Source organism: Cervus elaphus, chromosome 5, assembly GCF_910594005.1.
Source record: "Cervus elaphus chromosome 5, mCerEla1.1, whole genome shotgun sequence".
In the NCBI taxonomy this organism is placed as follows: Eukaryota; Metazoa; Chordata; class Mammalia; order Artiodactyla; family Cervidae; genus Cervus; species Cervus elaphus.
In genome coordinates this window covers 14,346,062-14,366,052 of record NC_057819.1, presented here as the reverse complement: position 1 = coordinate 14,366,052, position 19,991 = coordinate 14,346,062, and the positions used below count along the sequence as shown (strand labels likewise).

At 46.7% G+C, this 19,991-nt stretch overlaps 1 protein-coding gene and 1 non-coding gene across 5 annotated transcripts in view; both read left to right on the top strand.

Annotated features, from left to right (window-relative positions):
- SPRING1 (SREBF pathway regulator in golgi 1) overlaps positions 1-19,991 on the top strand; it is a 186,546-nt gene that overhangs the window by 127,708 nt on the left and 38,847 nt on the right. Inside the window, exon 6 of one of the 4 annotated variants that reach the window (XM_043901764.1) lies at positions 17,361-17,401. The exons of the other annotated variants lie outside the window; for them this stretch is intronic. Coding sequence (XP_043757699.1) covers positions 17,361-17,386 — 26 coding nt within the window. The 3' untranslated portion in view covers positions 17,387-17,401. Of the gene's footprint in view, positions 1-17,360; positions 17,402-19,991 lie in introns of those variants that run through there. 4 annotated transcript variants of the gene reach the window in all.
- LOC122695850 lies at positions 12,104-12,208 on the top strand. The gene has a single exon (XR_006341594.1). It is a non-coding gene; the product is annotated as a U6 spliceosomal RNA (small nuclear RNA).

Here is a 19,991-nt window from a genome sequence, read left to right as displayed (position 1 = left end):
CCTTGTTCTAGAATCACATAGAGTGGTGACATGACAGATACACATAAGAGGAAAGGCTCCTGGGTTTGGAGACCACGGATGAGCAGGTCCACACATTTTCTTTGCATGCTTCCTGTGTGGCAAGTCTACATAGGGACAGGACACGGGGTGTTGTCCACACCCTTTTAATGAGCATCCTCCTCTCTTCTTTTTGGCCAGTGGTGTGTGGTGGAACTGATATATGAATGCATGCAGGGTGTGCCAGCCCTGCTTCTGCCACATAGAGTTGCTGTGGGTATCAGAGAGGCCCCTGCGTAGAATGGGCTTTGCACAGAGCAAACCCTTAGGTGTCCCACTTGCTAACTTTTATTATTTCACACGTAGCTCAAATTGTATACATAGTAGGTGTTCAGCATGGGTTTGCTGAATTGCCTAAATTCATAAGCAATGCTCCTGGTCTTGTGGAGGAGAAGGTGAGAGTTCCAGGGAATCACAACACACGGTTCTTGTCTGAACTTGCAACTCAGACCACACAGCTCAGACCACACCTCTCACCACTCTCTGCTTCAATAGTTGTTGTTCCTCTTGTCTTTTCCCAGACCTCAGCCCCAAATGCAGGGAACATGGGGTCAGTTTGCTTGGAGACCACACTCTGGCCCCCTGCCCCAGCTCCTACACCCAACCCTCATCCAGTCCCTTTACCTCTGAGGGCCTCCGTTTCCTTGCCAATAAAACAGGGATCCTAAACACCAACTCTGCACAAAACTTGTCTCTGGGGGCTTACTTAAGTGCACCAGACTTACACATGGGCATCCCAGGCCTGAGATTCAGTCTGCAGGCTTGTTTCATTTGGCCTATATATATTTTTTCTATTGAATATTTGAATTACATATTTTCTAGTGTTTTTAAGTGAGGGATAATTGACATAATATGAAGTGAATCATTTCAAAGTGAACAACTCCATGGCATTCAGTACAGTCACAATCTTGTGCAACTGCCACCTTGATTTAGTTCCAAAAAATGTTCGTCACCCAAAAGGAAGCCCCATACCCATTATTCATTTATCCCCATTCCCCTCTCCCCCCCAGCTCCTGGCAACCACTGATCTTTCTGTCTCTAGAGATGTACCTGTGTTGGACACTATGTATAAATGAAACCATACACTGTGTGACCATTTGTGTCTGGCTTCTTTCCTTTAGTGTCATGTTCTCGAGGTTCATCCCTGTTGTAGTCTGTGTCAGTACCTCATTTCTTTTTTGTGGCCAAATAATATTCCATTGTATGGATAAACCACTTTTTGTTTATGCCTTTAGCCATTCACAGACTTTTGACTGTTTCCACCTTTTGGCTATTTGTGAATAATGCTGCTATGACTGTGTCTGTAGGCATGCTAGTTTGAGCACCTGCTTCGAGTTCTTTTGGGCGTGTAACGAGGAGTGGAATTGCTGGGTCATGTGGTAATTCTGTTTGACTTTTTGGGAAACCATCACACTGTTTTCCATAGTGTCTGGGCCACTTTGCGTTCCCACCAGCCATGGATGAGGGTTCCAATTTCTCCACATCCTCCTCAACACTTGTTACTTACCATTTTATTTTTTTATGATAGCATCCTAGCCAGTGTGAAGTGGCACCTCATTATGGTTAGGTTAGATCGTAATAGGTAAAAGGAGAAGATTTCCCATATATATCCAGAGCAATTTCAAGTTTCTCTTGAAAAAAGGAAAGAGCTGTCAACACTGGGACTGCATTCAGGAGGAGGCAGGCATTGTCCGTCGCTCAGCAGCAGCTGCCCCTTCCGCTGGAGCATCCTTTCCTGGCGCTCCACAGGCCCCACCCCACCCTAGAGTTCCCCCAGCTCTGAATCTGCGGCTTCTCATCACACTCCACTGCTGTTTTTCTTAAAGAAACAGGCACCCATGTTGCCATCAAACAGGAGGCAAAAGAGACTTGGAGAGAGCCCTGTGTTTTTGAAGTATAGGAAGACCCGTAATTCTCTGTGGAAGTGTTTCATATGCGTCTGCATCTTTTACTTTTTTCTGCCACTTGGTCCCTCTGTGCATCTGAGTGGGCAACACGCTGACAGCCAGCCCTGTCCCCCCCTTTCCCCTTAGGGGTTGGGGGGAGGGCAGAACAATGACATGGGGCCTGTGCCCTTCTCCCAGGCTGATGGGCCAGGCCAGCCTGGACTCTCCTGGGCTCTTACTCACGCCATCTTTCTTCCTGGAACCCTCTGTCCTTCCCTTCCCCACCCAGCCCAACTCCAGTTCTTCTCCAGGTCTTAGCGTGAGCACTGTTTTCTCCACAAAGTCTTACCTGCTGTTCCAGAGCACATCAAGTTTCTTTGCTGTGTGTCCTTGGAAGACCATGGGCACCAGCCCACCCACCCCGCCGGGTCCCCAGCACAGTTGTCACTAATTAATTCGTTACATGATTTCTTCCCTTTTTGTAAAGTTTGGACCCCGGATGCATGCATTCGTAGCATCACACGTCCCAGTTTATGCCACAGGTTCAGCACTTGTCAGCCTCAGAACCCTCTCGTGCCTTCTCGTGTTATTTTTTGCCTTCATCTACTATTACCGCTCTCACAGGCAGTGACTCCAGTGTGTGAAAAATAAATCCTTCCAACCCACTTTCCAATGCTTATGAAACATACACAATGTTGTTCTTTGGGTGTGTGTGTTTTAAATTTATGTCAATGGTTTTATATCATAAATCTCAGTCTAGTTCCTACTTTTTTCATCTCATGCTATGTTTTTAAGATCTATCCACGGTGATATATGCAAACCCAGTGTATTATTTCTGCCTGCTGCATGTTATTCCATGATCTGCATTCATCATATTTGGCTTATCTGTTTCCCTTGTCATGGACAGGTAGGTCGCCTCAACCTCCTTGCTGTGACAAACCTGGCTGCCACCAACATCCTCACACATGCCTCCTTGTCACCCCAGGCAGGGGTGTTTCTAGGATACATACCTGGGAGAAGCACTGCTGTCTCCCAGATTGTTATGGGTTGAATTGAATCTCCCAACCAAAGGCACATTTGAAATCCTAACTCAGAGTACCTCAGGATATGACCTTGTTTGGAAACAAGGTTGTTTCAGGTGTAATTAAAGATGGGGTCACACTCAAGTAGCCTGGAGCTTTAACCCTGTATGACTGATGCTGTTGTTGTTGTATATGTTGTTCAGTCTCTAAGCCATCTCTGACTCTTTGCGACCTCATGGACTTCAGCACGCCAGTCTTCCCTGCCCTTCACTATCTCCCAGAGTTTGTTCAAATTCATGTCCATTGAACCAGTGATGCTATCTAACCATCTCATCCTCTGTGTCCCCCTTCTCCTTTTTCCTTCAGTCTTTCCCAGCATCAGAGTCTTTTCCAATGAGTTGGCTCTTTGCATCAAGTGGTCAAAGTATTGGAGCTTCAGCTTCAGCATCAGTCCTTCCAATGAATATTTAGGGTTGATTTCCTTTAGGATTGACTGGTTTGATTTCCTTGCAGTCCAAGGGACTCTCAAGAGTTTTCTCCAGCACCACAATTCAAAAGCATCAATTCTTCGGCACTCAGCCTTTTTTATGGTCCAACTCTCACACCTGTACATGACGACTGGAAAAACCATGGCTTGGACTTGATGGACCTTTGTGGGCAAAATGATGTTTCTGCTCTTTAACACAGTGTCTAGGTCTGTCATAGCTTTCCTACCAAGGAGCAAGCATCTTTCAATTTCATGGTTGAAGTCACTGTCCACAGTGATTTTGGAGTCCAAGAAAATAAAATCTGTTTCCACATTTCCCCCTTCTATTTGCCATGAAGTGATGGGACTGGATGCCATGATCTTAGTTTTTTGAATGTTGAGTTTTAAGACAGTTTTTTCACTCTCCTCTTTCACCCTCATCAAGAGGCTCTTTAGTTCCTCCTCACTTTCTTCCATTAGAGTGGTATCATTTGCATATCTGAGGTTGTTGATATTTCTCCAAGCAATCTGGATGCCAGCTTGTGATTCATCCAGTGCAGCATTTCACATGATGTACTCTGTATATAAGTTAAATATGCAGGGTGACAATATACAATCTTGACATACTCCTTTCTTGATTTGGATCCAGTCTGTTGTTCCATGTGCAGTTCTAACTGTTGTTTCTTGACCTGTATACAGGAGACAGGTGAAGTGGTCTGGTATTCCCATCTCTTTAAGAATTTTCCACAGTTTGTGGTGATTCACAGAGTCAAAGGCTTTAGCATAGACAATGAAGCAGAAGTAGGTTTTTTTCCTGGAATTCCTTTGCTTTCTCTGTGATCCAATGAATGTTGGCAATTTGATTTGGTTCCTCTGCCTGGTGAGAGAATACCACGTGACCATGGAGGCAGAAATTGGAGTAATGTAGCTGCAAGCCAAGTAATGTCAAGGATTATCAGGCATCATCAGAAACTAGGTTGAGGCAAAGAAGGATTCTACCCAGAGTCTCTGTGGCCCTGTTGACATGTATCCTAGGTCTGCATCCGTAGGCTTCTGTGAATATTTGGAACTTAAAGCTTTCTTTTGATGATGAATACCAGTGATTTGGCTCACTCTCATATACAAACACTCTACATCCATCCATCTATCCATTTATTCATCTGTCTATACATACATTCATTTATTTCTCCTTCTGTCCATCCATCCACCTATTTATATATCATTCATCCATCCCTCCATCCTTTCATCCATCTATCTATCCATTATCCATCCATCCTCTCTCTCCACAGATTTTTATTGAGTGCTTTCTCAGTTCTGGTGCCACAGTAATGAATAAGACAAGTAGTTCTTTGCCCTCATGGAACTCATCATTAGTGGGGAAGACAGACATTAAGCCAACAGTTATTTAGACACAAGTGTGATGAGCTCTGTAAAGGACAGATATAGTACCTGTGAGAGCAGAGAATGGGGGGTCATGGAAGACTTCATTGCAAAGGTGACATCGAAGCTGAGGCCAGAAGGCTGGGTCTGGATTGGCCAGAGGAAACATGGGCAGGAAGGGCCGCCCACCACAAAGAACAGGTGTGCATGGTTTGAGATTGGAAAGCATTTGGTGCTTGTAAAGAAGTAAAAGAAAGTCAGCATAGCTGGTGGAGGGAGGGTGGGGATATGGCTGAATAACTGGCTGAGCCAGTATCCATGAGTGTGTGCTAGGGACCAATGGGTCAGCAGGGAAGCCCCACACTACATTAGGAGTAGGAATTACTTCCAGCCCATCCACGTGGCTCACTTCGAAGTCAGCTCCCTTCATTTGCTAAGGAATGGGCACAACAACATCCACTCCATAAAAGAGGTGAGCAATAACACAATACTCTGGAAATGCCTCAAGGCGCCTAGGACAAAACAAAACAATTACATAAATCCATTCATTTTTTGCCATTATTAAAATCTCACAAGTTAGTAACACACACAGTAAAAACAAACGAAATGGCTATGCTTAGCATTTACCTGGCTCCAGTATTTCTCGGAGACTAAAATATGGCTTTTAGAGGCTTGTCTCATTTATCCTAGAACCGGGACTATGAAAGTGATAAAAGGTGGAACATTACAAATGAGGCAGCAAAGAAGTTGAGAGGTTAAGTCACCTGCCAAGGTCACACCGCAAGATGGAGAAAGAGGCTGAGGAAGAAGACAGGCTTCCTGCCTCTTGGTCCACTGCCAGACCCGTGACAGCCAGAGCAGGGAGGAATCGCTTCTCTCCATAATTGGGAATACTACTGAGAGCTAATTTCTCCCCACTAGATCTACAGAGTGAAGAGCACTTGACCTGGAGTCTTGTTAGGGGGGGCGGTCTGTCATGCAGACTGAAGACAATCAGCTAGCCTCATACTTCCATTTCTCTTTGGCTGCTCCTGTCCAGAGAGAGAGAGAGAGGGAGTGCACGCACCCCAATCAAGGCTGTAAGAGCTGGGCTGCAACACATCCACGGAGGGCCGTCAATACTTGGGTTTTACCAACACCCAGATTCCGAGTCGACAGCTCAGTGCCTCTTCATTGATTTAACTATCATTTCAGGTCCACAGCTCACAGCTAGAAACCAGCCTACATGAAACCTCACATTATGGTGCTTCTCTTCTTCTTGAGGACACTACATTCCATTAGGAAAACCAAATAATTAGAGATGGGCTTGACAGATGAGCCTGGTGTTATTACCTCACTACACAATTACAGGGCCATCCTCTTAGAGGGGTACACCCCAGTACACATGTAGGATTTGGTCTACGAGATGGGCAGAATGTGGGGGAAGGTTAGGAGTTTGGAACTGGCATATACATACTTCTATATATAAACTATATAATCACCAAAGACCTACTGGATAGCACAGGGAGCTACTCAGTGTTCTATGACAACCTCTATGGGAAAAGAATTGGAAAAAGATTAGATATATGTACAAGTGTAGCTGAGTCACTTTGTTGTACACCTGAAACTAACACAACATTGTAGATCAGCTATACTCCAATGTAAAATAAAAAAAAAAAAGAATATGCCCAGGCACCCAACCCTCTAGTGGTCATCCAAGTTTACTCTCAGAAATCCTCAGGGAATTGCACTTCAGAGAGAGACCTTTCTTCTGACCTAATTTCAGAGTCCAAACAATGAAAATTAATTACTGCACAAGTATTGATTAAGTGCCTACTACATCTAGATCCTGGGCTAGACAGCAGGGACATATAAAGGCTTTACGCTGAGGTGTGGTCTGAATGCTCTCAGCACCCCACTCAACATACTGCTCTGGGTGTTCCCTGCCCGTTTCATCCAGGCTGGTTCTGGAGATGAAGCCTGTTTGTTATCTGTGGTCTAGGAGTTCAGAGAGTGGCCAAGCAAGGCTCTTTGATAAGGCAGAATGGGCTGGGCTTTGAAGGATGGGCAGAGTAGAGTTGGGAGAGGTTGGGGTGTCTGGTAAGACAGTATTTTGAGACAGGCCAGTTCCCATCCCTTTCCATCTTCCATCCGTGGACATCTTAGCTGATCCAGGACACTGGTGAGGTCACGTAAGGGCAGGCTTGTAGACATCTGCTTTGCAGACACACAACAGAGCACACACATGGAGCGTGCGCGCGCACACACACAGAATCTGTCTATTCTAGGCATGCTCATTATCAGCTAACTTTAATCATCTTTAACGCTTGCATCTCAAATACCAAATACTTTAGTGTGTGCTGTCTATGAACACATACCAAAAATAGTTCTGGGTAGATAAATACATTGTGCCAAGAAGCTGGTTGATTGCAGTGTGAGTCACGTGAAGTCACTGCCTCTTGGATCCCTTCAGTGCAGCCGAGGCAGAACCTTAACACAGGATATCAATAAATAACTAATGTGAACTGTCTCCTGGCCCCAGCCAGCGATGCAGGCAGCTCACGACCCCCGGTGGGAAAGCCAAGATGCTCTGTCCCTAGGCCTTTGACAGGATGTGTCTGCCTGAGGGTCGGACCTTGTGGCTGAAACTCTCTGCTTCCTGCACCCACCTCACCCCCCAGGATGCAGCAGCTCTTGCAATGAGGTGTGCAATGGCTGCAGACCTGCATCATTTAAGGAGCTGATGAGCATCAGTGAGAAGGAAAAGTTGACAGTGCCTTCCTGTCATCTGCCTCTTTCCTTCCTCATTCCCAAGTACCTGATGCTGGCTACTGACTTATTTATCATAATGAGAATAAAAAGATTAAAAAGAAGAAGAAGAAGAATTACAGGAGTGTGCAGCCTTGTCTCCCACCCACCCACAACCCACAAGAGGAAGGACCCAGTATCATCTTGTAGTGGGTTGAGTGACGGCCCCCTGCAAAATGTATGTCCGTATTCTGACCCCACAGAACCTGTGAATGTGACCTTATTTAGAAAAAGCATCTTTGCAGATGTGATTAAATTAAGGAATTTTAAATGAGACCATCCCGGATTCATCTGGGTTGGTCCTAAATCCAATGACAAGCGTTCCCATGAGACACACAGAGGAGAGATCCACAGGGGCAGGAAGTGAAGCTGTGGGGGCACCAGGAGCTAGAAGAGACAAGGAACAAAAATCTCCCCTGGAGCCTCTGGAGGGAGCATAGCCTTACTGCCACCTTGATTTTGGACTTCTGGCCTACAGAACTGTGAGAGAGTAAATTTTTATTGTTTTAAGCCATGAAGTTTATGGCAATTTGTTTTGGCAGCCCTAGAAAACTCATATACATTTCTTGTTGCATTAATGGAAAAGTGGGTCAAGTTGAGGGAAAAAAAAAAAAAAGAACGGGGAAGCCAATAGGATTTAAATAACAGGTTGCATTTATGGGGCACTTACATGCCAGGTTCCCGCTCAAATCAGAGTGGCAGAACTGTGTTTGTAATCAGCAAAGTGAGCCCCAGCACTCATGCTTTTAACCAGCTACCCTGTACTTCTAGAAAAGAATGGATGCTGTATTTGGAAAGAGAGATGGGAGAGGAAATGAAAAGTTAGAGCTGAAGGAGAGTTGGGGAGAATTTGAGAGTGACTTGGGGGCCAGATGCCATTAAGGAGAAATACCAAAGTTCCGAAGTTTTGCTTTACATTATAAATCAGATTTTTTTGGATGTTTCCTGAAAATTCTGGTAAAGATTTAATTTTTTTTTATATGACATAGTGCTGAGATTTGCACTTCACCTGCGTTTTACACAGGTTACTTTATACAAAAATTTATTTATTTATTTATTTAGGCTGCTCTGGGTCTTCATTGCTGCACGCAGGCTTCTCTAGTTGTGGCGAGCAAGGGCTACTCTCTAGCTGCAGTGCACGGGCTTCTCATTGCAGTAGCTTCTCTTGTTGCAGAGCACTGCTCTAGAGCATGGGCTCAATAGTGGTGGCACATGGGCTTCGCTGCCCCGTGGCATGTGGGATCTTCAGGGATCGAACCTGTGTTTCATGCATTGGCAGGTGGATTCTTAACCACTGGACTACCAGGTCAGCCTCTAAACAGGTTACTTCTTCTTTTTTTTTTTTTTAACTTATTTGACATGTATTCCTTGTGCTCTGGCTTATCTGCCAAACTCTGCACACTCGGTGCTAGGCAGACCTGCAGGTAAGTGAGAACCAGACCCTGCCCTGGGAGCTTAGTTTATGAGGTGGGTAGGGCCCAGCAGATGAAGGTCCTTGAGTTTGGATGTCATTCTGTGGGCAGTGGGAGTTTTTACGTAGGGACAAAGTTGAGAGAGTGAGGACTGGCTCTGTGCTCCCCAGGCTGCTGGGAATCTCTGCACCCTCTGACTTCTAGCGGCTGGTGACTAAGTAGGTAAACTGATAAACTTACTGGACTACTGAGGATGAAAGAGTTTCCCCATTAAGGTAACACCATCAGATTTTAAAAGTTTTTTTTTGTTGTTGTTTTCCCCTCTAGGCTTTTTTAGTATGGGGTGGGGAGAGAATAGGAAATGGAGTGATGTTGATTGACTTTTTTCAAATCTTATCACTTTGATGGCCCCTACTGAACCCTGTTGTATAGGTTTGGTCCTGGCTTTCAGAAAATAGTTACTTTGACAATACAGCTGAAACCAGTTTCTGTTCATCTTTGAGAATACGGCAGAGACACATCTGAGGTGATGGTACAGCTCTCCAGCTAATCGAATTCAGACCATGATCAGAAATTAACCTTGAAAGCCCTTGGAGAGACGTTCCACTGGAGGCGGTTGTGATTTCTCGCCGTCAGCCCAACACAGCTGGGTTTCTCCGGTTTTGGAGAAGGTTGTTGATTGCTCAGCTGAGCACCAGATGAAGCTGGCCAAATTTTAGAGGCTGTCTTACATGAAAACAGCAGATATTTATGCGCTGGACTCATGCTGAGGACTGAGAGGTGCTCAGGGCTGATACTGCATGCACCCCAGAGATGAAAGGCAGATGAACCCTTGCCTTAGCGCTTACAGGTATTTTGGTCTATCTTTTCTCTCGTTATCATGTTATTGTTATTATTACTATTCTGCAGAGCCCCATAGTTGAATGAATGTACGGAACATAACTGCATACATTGTGGGACCAGACTGTAGCGTAAATTTTTCTTAAAAGTTCTTGCCTTTCACTATGAGAGTTATCCTTTCTCAGAATAAAATTTGGCCAGCTCAGCTGTCCGTGTGGCTCTGCTGACGGATCACAGTCTTCCAGCCAAGTTGGGTCTTGTCCACAGTGATCTGGAAGCCAATTTTCTGAATAAATCACAAAATCGCTGCAGAGTTGGTATATTTACCCCGAAACTCATCTTCTATTGCTGTGCACACAGAAGAGTTGTGAATGTACTTTGCTTTTTACAATATTTTATACAGCGTGGCATTTCCCGAAGCATGGGAAGAGGGGAGATCGCAGACCAAAGGGGCAGTTTTAGGGACCCTGAGGGATAATGAGGTGCAGGGAGGGCAGGTGAATCCCATTAACTACGAAAGACAAGTCAGCTAGAAAAGATGTGAGGAGCCTCTTCTCGGCAGACCCAAGAAAGAGTGACTCAATAAAAACACACAGCTGGAATAAATGCTGGAGAGGGTGTGGAGAAAAGGGAACCCTCTTACACTGTTGGTGGGAATGCAAACTAGTACAGCCGCTATGGAAAACAGTGTGGAGATTTCTTAAAAAACTGGAAATAGAACTGCCATATGACCCAGCAATCCCACTTCTGGGCATACACACTGAGGAAACCAGATCTGAAAGAGACACGTGCACCCCAATGTTCATCGCAGCACTGTTTATAATAGCCAGGACATGGAAGCAACCTAGATGCCCATCAGCAGATGAATGGATAAGGAAGCTGTGGTACATATACACCATGGAATATTACTCAGCCATTAAAAAGAATTCATTTGAACCAGTCCTAATGAGATGGATGAAGCTGGAGCCCATTATACAGAGTGAAGTAAGCCAGAAAGATAAAGAACATTACAGCATACTAACACATATATATGGAATTTAGAAAGGTGATAACGATAACCCTATATGCAAAACAGAAAAAGAGACACAGAAATACAGAACAGACTTTTGAACTTTGTGGGAGAATGTGAGGGTGGGATATTTCAAAAGAACAGCGTGTATACTATCTATGGTGAAACAGATCACCAGCCCAGGTGGGATGCATGAGACAAGTGCTCCGGCCTGGTGCACTGGGAAGACCCAGAGGAATCGGGTGGAGAGGGAGGTGGGAGGGGGGATCGGGATTGGGAATACATGTAAATCCATGGCTGATTCATATCAATGTATGACAAAACCCACTGGAAAAAAAAAAATAAAAAAAAAAAAAACAAAAACACACAGCTGGGAGGCACCTCCAGGCGGGGTCTGCAGCAAGTTGCCAGGCCAGGGACCTCAAGGGCCCAGGCAGCCCTTTTGCAATTAATTATCTGTGCCCAGGGACAGCCTGACATTCCAGTGGACTTGGGGTTACTTCTCATATTGTCGTTTAACCTTCCCAGAGCTCAGGTTTCTGCTGTGTGGCCTTCAGCTCCTGGGTTCACCTCTCTGCCTGTTTTCTGACCTACAATATGGGGGTAATAATAATTCGTGGGGATTACATGAATTATTGCACACGCAAAGCGTTTTCCAAGTTCCTGGCACATGGCACATAACTTGCTTTGTTAGCTACCAGTCCTGTTAGTGCACCTGTTTAGAACCTGTGATCCTACCTACATGCTTTCATATACTGAGCACTGACTACGTGCCTGACAGCACTGAGCACCTTACATGATTTTAATTCTCACAACAGCTTCAGGAGGAAGCAATTACAAGTCCCATTGACCCTTGAACAACACGGATCCACTTACATGCAGATTTTTTTCAGTAAATACTATGGTCCTACATGACCTGTGGCCAGTTGAATCCTCCATGTGGAACCGCGGATATGAGGGCCACCTAGAGAGTTATATTGGGGTTGTTTTGACTGTGCAGGAGTCCATGCCACTAACCCATGTGCTATTCGGGGGGCTGGAGGAAGACAAGACATTGGCCAGGGTCCCCTCAGTTGGTGAAACCTGGATTCAGAGTCAAGGCTGACCACATCCAGAGATCTGGTTTTTTACTACTACATCAAAGAGTACATGGGAGTGATTTTATGTGCCACGTAGGTGACATTTTTACTTATAAGAGTTACATATCTATTCTATTTAAATTTTCCTTTTGAAATAAGCATTCAGCATTCACTTCGGTACCACAGATTCCCAAATTGGAACATACAGAGAAAATTAAACAGTCCCTGAGAAAAGATGACATGCAAGTACGTGAAGCATTTCATGTTTTTACAGTGTTATATGTCCATTATATCTAAATGAATGAATGAGGTAAACTTATTTAGCATCACTATTCACAATAGCCTAAAGGTAGCAACAGCTCAAATATCCATCAACAGATGAATGAATAGACAAAATGTGATCGATGCAAACAACAGAGTATTACCCAGTCATAAAAAGGAATGATGAACTGATGCAGGCTACAACAGAGATGAACCTCGAAGACATGATGCTGAGTGAAAGGAACCAGACACAAAAGATCACGTATTGTCTGGTTCTGTTTATATGAAATGCCCAGAACTGGCAAATCCACAGGGACAGAAAGCAGATGAATGGTTATGAGAGGTTAAGAGGAGGTGGATACAAGAAGAAACTGCTTCATGGGTGCAGGGTTTTTATGTTGGAGTGATGGAAATGTCTTGGAACTAGATAGAGGCAGTGGTTACACAACACTGGGAATGTACTAAATGCTCTTGAATTGTTCACTTTGAAATAGTGGTTTTTATGTTCTGTCAATTTCACTTTGATAATTTAAAAAGAGTAACTTATTTAAGTTTGAAGAAGGAAATTAATTTTCTTAGAAGTTAATTTAAAGAAGACTGTGAAGTAAGTAACTCATAGCACAGGGGGAGTGCAAAGGTGGCACTTAGAAAATATGGCACTGACTTATCTGCTAGAAGTTCAAGGCGTCCCATCAGGGTTGAGTCTGGCAGTCTTGAGTCTTGCCTGCCTTTTTTTTTTTTCTACCCCTGCATCCAGCTCAGTCTTCAGAAATACTTGTTGAGTTCAGCTCTGTCCGGCTTTGTTAATTGAGTTAAGGCGAGCTGAGTCGTACTGAATGCACCAGCTGGCTGGCCTGGAGGAGATCCAAGCTGAAGATGTTAAGAATCACACTAATTCAATAAGCGGCCGCAAGGTAGTCTAAGTAATGAGCCCACGTGCCTCTCCTTACCCGACCCACCCATGTTCCGCCTGCACTTTGGGAGCCTTCTCTCCCTGGAATCCCCTGTGTGTGTTTGCCGGAGACACCAGGCAAGAGAGCGTAGGAGAGAAGGGAAGCGGCAGCGGAGAAGTTTCTGTCTGCATACGGGTGCGGCTCCAACTGCTCCTTCCTTGTCCATGCCTTCCTCATGCACCTCCTGTACATGGGCTCATGCTCTTGGTTCTGATGGCTTTAGTTTGAAGCTGGGTGAGCACCCTGGAGAAACTGATTCATCTCTCTGCACCTTCATCTCCTCACCTGTAAAATGATAATAATAGCACCTCTTTTACAGATGAGGAGAGGAAGGGGGCCTTGGGGGGATTCGATGAAACAATACCCATCAAGAACTTAGCACACACTTTTGAGAACACTGTAAGCACTCGAAAAAGGTTAGCTACTATGATTAGCAGTGACTGGTGCTGCAGCGTGCTGGGTCTGAAATACATGGCAGGGCTGGAGCCCAGAGACCAGCTTTCTAGACACGGAGGGCAGAGCAGAGAAGTTGTTTGTAAACATCTTAAACAGAAGCACATGGCTCACTCATGTAAGTTCTTCTGGGACGGTGATGTAAGCTCCCAGGACAAGGCAGGAGTAGTGGAATCTGACTGGTGTTCTCCATGCCGGCAGGATTTTACCTACAGAGGGTGTCCCCCGTGGCTGCCTGTACCCAGAGACCAGAGAAAAAGCCACACTGAGTTCCCCTCTCTCTGCTCTGCCCTGGGAAGCCGCTCCATTCTGCCTCCTTGGCTAACCAGTCAGTGAGACGTGGCAGGAGTGCGTGTGGTGGTCTCTGTCCACAGACCTCTAGCCAATCCGCAAGGTGGCAAGTGGGAAGGGCAGGACACGGGAACCCTGAGGTGTGATTTCTCAGATCCTGCACTTTGCTGCTGCCCGCGTGGCCTTGGCTAGGCTCCTGCCTCTTTCTGGCTATTATTGTTACTCATTTATGAATGAGTGAGCAGGCAAAGTTTGCAAAAAAAAAATCACTGATTTTCAAGCTTTGAAACTATGAGAATCTGTTTGTTTAAATGAAAGTATTCAAGGGAATGAAACATACAAATGGACACAAGAGTTGTTACACAGCTCAGAGAAGGGCAGGTGTCCTATAGTCCCAGCAAGCAGTCCTCCTGGCTCCCCACCACTGTCTTCCTCCCTCCAGCAGCACCCACCCACCATCCATTTCCCCTTCCGGTAAGAGTACCCTGGTGTTCCCGGGGGGAACCACTCACCCTTACTCTATCCCTGTGACTTGGCCAGGCTTTAGCAGTGAGCATGTGATTGAAACCCGGGCAATCAGATCATTCTAGCCCCTTTGCCCTAGTCATTGGCTTAGCAATGGGCAGCTGAACCTATCAGAACCCACCAGACCCGACCCTGGGACTTTTCCAGGAGGCAACCAGGAGAAAGCCTCCATCAGACTCTGTAAAACAGATGGAGAGAGCCAATCTCAAAATGAAACCAAAACAGGGGAAAGCAGGGCCAAAGAGGTCAGGAGAGGCAGATTCCCGAAGACTTCAAGGATAGCCTGGGTCCTGCCATGGCTGAAACCCAAACAGCTCTTACGTCTCAGTTAAAAACTCCAATACACTTTTGATCTGGCTTAAGTCCATTCAAGTTAGGAGTTTGTCATTTTGCAACTGAAACCTCCTGACGAACACAATGGGCAAAGTGTCTGTAAAAATCCATACATCTCACCCCTGTGAAGTGAAAGTTGCTCATTCCTGTCCAACTCTTTGCGACCCCATGGACTGTAGTCTGCCAGGCTCCTTTGTCCATGGGATTCTCCAGGCAAGAAGATTGGTGTGGGTAGCCGTTCCCTTCTCCAGGGGATCTTCCCCACCCAGGGATCAAGCCCAGGTCTCCCGCATTACAGGCAGATTCTTTACTGCCTGGGCCACCAGGGAAGCCCCACCTCCACCACACCCCTAAACTATAAACATCTGTAAACACATATATGCCATTACAGCAGCAGCAGCAAGACATCAGCAAGAGTGGCTAAGGATTTTGAATACTCACTCACTAGTTCTCAAGTTGGCTACCATCAGTTCACTTTATTCTCTAAATGAGGGTTGAGAGGAGAAGCAGCAGACAAATAAATGTCCATTATAAGCAGGAAAGGAGAAAGCAGGAGGCCAGATATTAATGGGAAAATGCCAGGGGAACGTATATAAGGCCTCAATTTTGGACTTTTTTCAATTAGATGGTGGGGAAGGGGTCTGCAGGGGACTAAGGTTCCCACAATTATGCAGGTGGGGCTGAGCCCAAGGGAAAACCTGCCAGTCATATAACCCACCCCCTTCCCCACTTCCCTCTTTCCCCCAAGGCTCTTGAGACCAGGGAAAATCTAGAGGAAGAGCTGAGAGGGATTTGTCTTAGAGAAGGAAGTGGGGAGGCCCGCGCTCTGAAATCGTGGATGAGCGCTTGACAAGCTCACAGCCAGCTCCACGCTCGTGGCCAAATCTTACTTAGCTGGACAGACCAGGCTCAGGTTTGTGCAGCCCCAGAAGAGCTGTTTCTGGGGACCGCCATCTCAGCATGCTATTGTGGTCTGCCCAGGAACCCTTGAAATCGAAAGCCCCGAGCTCCCCTTGTCACTGCTGGCGCACATAAATACCACCAGGGGGGATTTCCCACGGAATTTTTTGCAACCACTCAAATGTTTCATTTCCCATTGTTTGCCAGCCCCTCTCCGAGCCTCAACTGTCAAAGCAGCAACAAACACAGGCTGCTTTTCCCCCAGGACCCCACGGCGCTTGCTCCTGCTCCCCCTCCACGTCAGGAAGCTGGCGTTGGCAGGATTTGATCGGCTCGGCCAGGGAATAAGGTCTGTTAGTCAACTAGTGAAGCACGTCAGCAGAGGGAATACCCGGCGATACACAGCCCAGCCTGATGTGGAGGCCCGGTTTTGTGCCACACACACCCCCCCAATTATTAGTATACTCATGGCGACTAATAATTATATTTATAGAAAGAAACCCCTTCCACAAATCCAAAGCACTTGACTAAAATATATACTGCAGCTGTTAATTTTTTGCTTTTTGAATATGAACTTGAATCATTTCTTTTTTTTTACCTGACCTGGCATGTTTTAATGGAATTCTAAGTAGTATTCCATACATCAGTGCTTAGAAAAGATCATCTTTACTGATTGAAAACATCTGTTTTTGACAGGCACTGTGCTGGGCATGTGGGGGACCTGAATACCATAAAGCGGTGTCGTGATTTTATCGCAACATGGGGTGGAGAGCGATAATCAGGGAGTTTATGCAGGGGATGTTGGCCTGAGGGCTGGTAGGAGTAGCCAGGCAGACACGTCTATGATCTCTCACCATTGGCAATGAGTACACGTATTGTGTGCGGGGTTTCCCAGGTGGCTTACTGGTGGCTCCTGCCTGCCAATTCGGGAGACGCGGGTTCAATCCCTGGATGGGGAATGTCCCTTGGAGAAGGAAATGGCAGCCCACTCAAGTATTCTCGCCTCGGAAATCCCATGGACAGAGGAGCCTGGCGGGCTATAGTCCATGGGGTCGCAAAAGAGTCGGACACGACTGAGCGACTAAACAACACGTAGGATGCATGACCCTGGGCACCCAGACAAGGCTGGACACGTGTGACACAGGTGATTCTGTGAGGATCGGGGATGGTAAAGATACCTGTAGATATCTGTTCCTTTGGGCCCACCCTGTGTACCACAGAGGTTGCCCTCATCATGAATTTATTCAGGTAGCCACTCATTCATGCATCCATTAAAGCCACAAATATTTACTGATTTTCTTCGTGTGTGCCAAGTCAAGGCTATATTCTGGGGGGACACAAAGATGACCAAAGTCAACCTGGTGCCTTTCCTCTGAAAGTTTTCATCCCAGCGGGGCATTCATTAAACAAATACCTATGTAAAATTATAAAGAAATATACAATAAAAAAGAGCGGTCAAATACACACGAGAATCTCCCTGCTCCTCTTTTACTGATCTCCCACCTTATGCCAAGTGCTGTAGGGGCCACAGATTTGAATCAATGCCTGGTGCAGCAAAATCCCAAAGACCAACCAGAACTCTTGACAGAAAGAGGCCAGTGCCACAGTGGCACTTTTCAGTTTACATGGCTCTTTTTACACCATGGGCACTCTGGATCCTGCCAGCAAGACTGGGTTTGGCTGTTTAAGAGTTATTCTCTCCACAGGAGGAATTCGAGGCCGGGAGAGATAAAGGGATTGGCCTTCCTGAGGTCACACAGCTCGAAAGGCCAGGAATGCTACACCTATTTTTACAATGACAGAAACGGAAGCAGAGCAAAGTGGTCATCTTACTTTCCCAGAGTCACACTGTCTGTCAAAGCAGAGGAAACGTAAGTGCAAAATTCTAGTGGAAAAGAGAACAGACGGTCTGGAGACAGGTGAGTCTCAGAAAGTAGAGATGGAGGAAGATGATAACACAGAGCATGAATTCCAGCTCACAAAAGGGACCTCTCCTCTGCCTCCTGTGGGTGGGTTTTAGTCTGGCAGGAGCATGATTTGAAGTCACCAGAACCAACACGTAGCGACCCCTCTGATATCCCAGACATCACAACATTCCTGCGAGGAGCGTATTAAGGCTCCCATTTTCCAGATAAGGAGGTTGAAACTCTGAACACACACAACCGGACAGTAGGAGAAACACAGTTTATACTGTGGTCCATCTGATACTAGGACCTGTGGAGTTTCTGATACCCAGAGCTGCCTCCCTCTGGGAGCCTAGGAGTGCTGGCAACAGGATGCTGGAGGAGGTGGCCTGGGGAGGCAGGGCCCAGGGGCTGAGGACACAGTCTGCCCAGGAATGTGGCCCAACCCGCCCACTTTTTAACACGGTGGCATCTCTGACAGACCCCCTTGTCCTTTTCCTGCGCTGGCCTTCCTAACGCAATAAATAAACCCTTAGAGAAACGTGACCCGAGCCAGGCAGTAAATGATGGCACTGTCAGCTGTACACGACTGTTGAAACAAACACAGACTGTAATCATCGTGCTGTACGGGGAGAAAGACATTTGGCAAATGAGATTCCATTTTCACATCGGTTTGTGCTGAGCATATAAATTTCCTGCGGGCCGGGCAGCGTTGGGGATGTGTAATTGATTGCCTGCATTATAATAAACAAGCCGTGACAGGTGATCATTCATCATATTCCGCTGAACGTTCCAGCACACCAGAAAACGGAGGAAGAGAGGGAACGCGCGAGCGAGGGCAGAAGAGAGGAGGAGCCTGGGGGAGGGGAGAGGGTCGGAAAGACTGAGTATTCCCGACAGACAGAAAGCCCGGGAAGGGGCGGGGGCAGAGAATCCGCAGAGCGGGCTCGGGGAAAGTGAAAGCAATTACTATAATTCTTCTGATTATCTAATTTGTTCTTTCTGGTCTTCGTTAAGTGACCCTCCCGCCGCCCCCACTCCCACCCCCACCCCATCCCACTCCAACACTGGAGATCCCCCTCGGGGACTTGGGAAGACACAGAGAGAACACTCCTCCCAAGACTGAGGAGGGGAAGGGGAAAGGCGAGGTGGGGGAGGGGCCGCGTCTAGTTGTAACCGGAGTAGGTACGTTCGGGAAAACCTCGGGAGGAGGGTGTGTGCGTTTGTGTGTGTGTGCGCGCGCTCGCCTATGTGTGTGCGCGCGCGCGCCCGTGTGCGGGACTCAGCTTCTCTTTTGCTCTGTAATGCCTCCAATCAGATGAATAGGAACCAGTATCTTTAAATTTAAAAAATGTAAAGGGTGTCAGGGGGAAAAAAAACACAAATGAAAAGTTCCTTTTATTGAGGAAAAGAACAGAATCCAAGTTGGCACAGGATCTGGTTCCAGAAGCCTGTCAAGTGGGGCTCTCACGCGTACCCTCTCGTCCCCCGCCCCCCGCCCCCCCTAACCCCTCCCCAGCCCCAGCCTCTCTCTGCACTTGGCCCGGGGGCTGGGGTCGAAAAGGAGCTGCTGGGAAGCACCCTCCTTTCCAGGAGCTTCAACCCAGATAGACACGAGGCGGAAGCCCATTGGCATATGAAGGACAGCAAGACAAATGAAGAGCTCTCGAGCCAGCGCACGCATTAAATAAGTACTTACAATATGCAAAAGCCAAAACCCTCAACAAGGGAGTGAGTGAAGAGCAGAGACAAGGATGGATTCGTTTCCCCAGTTCTCACCCTGCCAATTTCTGACCCTCCGATCCTCACCCACCAAATGCCCTCTCGTTCCCTCTCGGGTACCTATGGCTTAGCGCAGGTGAGCCTCCTACCCTGGGAGCTGCTGGGCGTTGAGGGGGCGTGGCCCGCGCTAAAATCGGGGGCGGGGTCTGGGTGGGGCTTAGCCGGGGGCGGGTGAGCACAGAGAAAGACAGTAACGTGATGGGCGATTGCTTTCCATCTCCCACTGCTTCCTAGAGTGCACTCTCTTTTTATCCTAGCTTTAACAACTATAATCTGTTACTTTGGAGATTCTTATAAAGGCGCCGCTTTTGGAGACTCTGTTCGAGAGACTTGCCTTCTAAAAGCTGTGACATCAGCCCCAGCGGTGTGAGCTGCCTCCCCTCCGTGATCTGTGTTGTCTCTGAAAAATTAACAGCTTCTCCAGGTCTCCCAAGAATCCCGGGAAGAAAGCTAGGGCAGGTGCTGTTGTCTCAATACGCTTATTTCTTCCCATCTCCACGTAAGAATTTATGAAATAGGTCTTAGGGTCCCAGTTTTACAGGGGAAGAAATGGAGACACAAAGAAACGAAGTTACTTGCTTAAGATCTGGCAGCAAAAAGAATAAAAAACGGAACCCAAGGGTCTTCCATGCTTTCCACATGCTTTCTTCC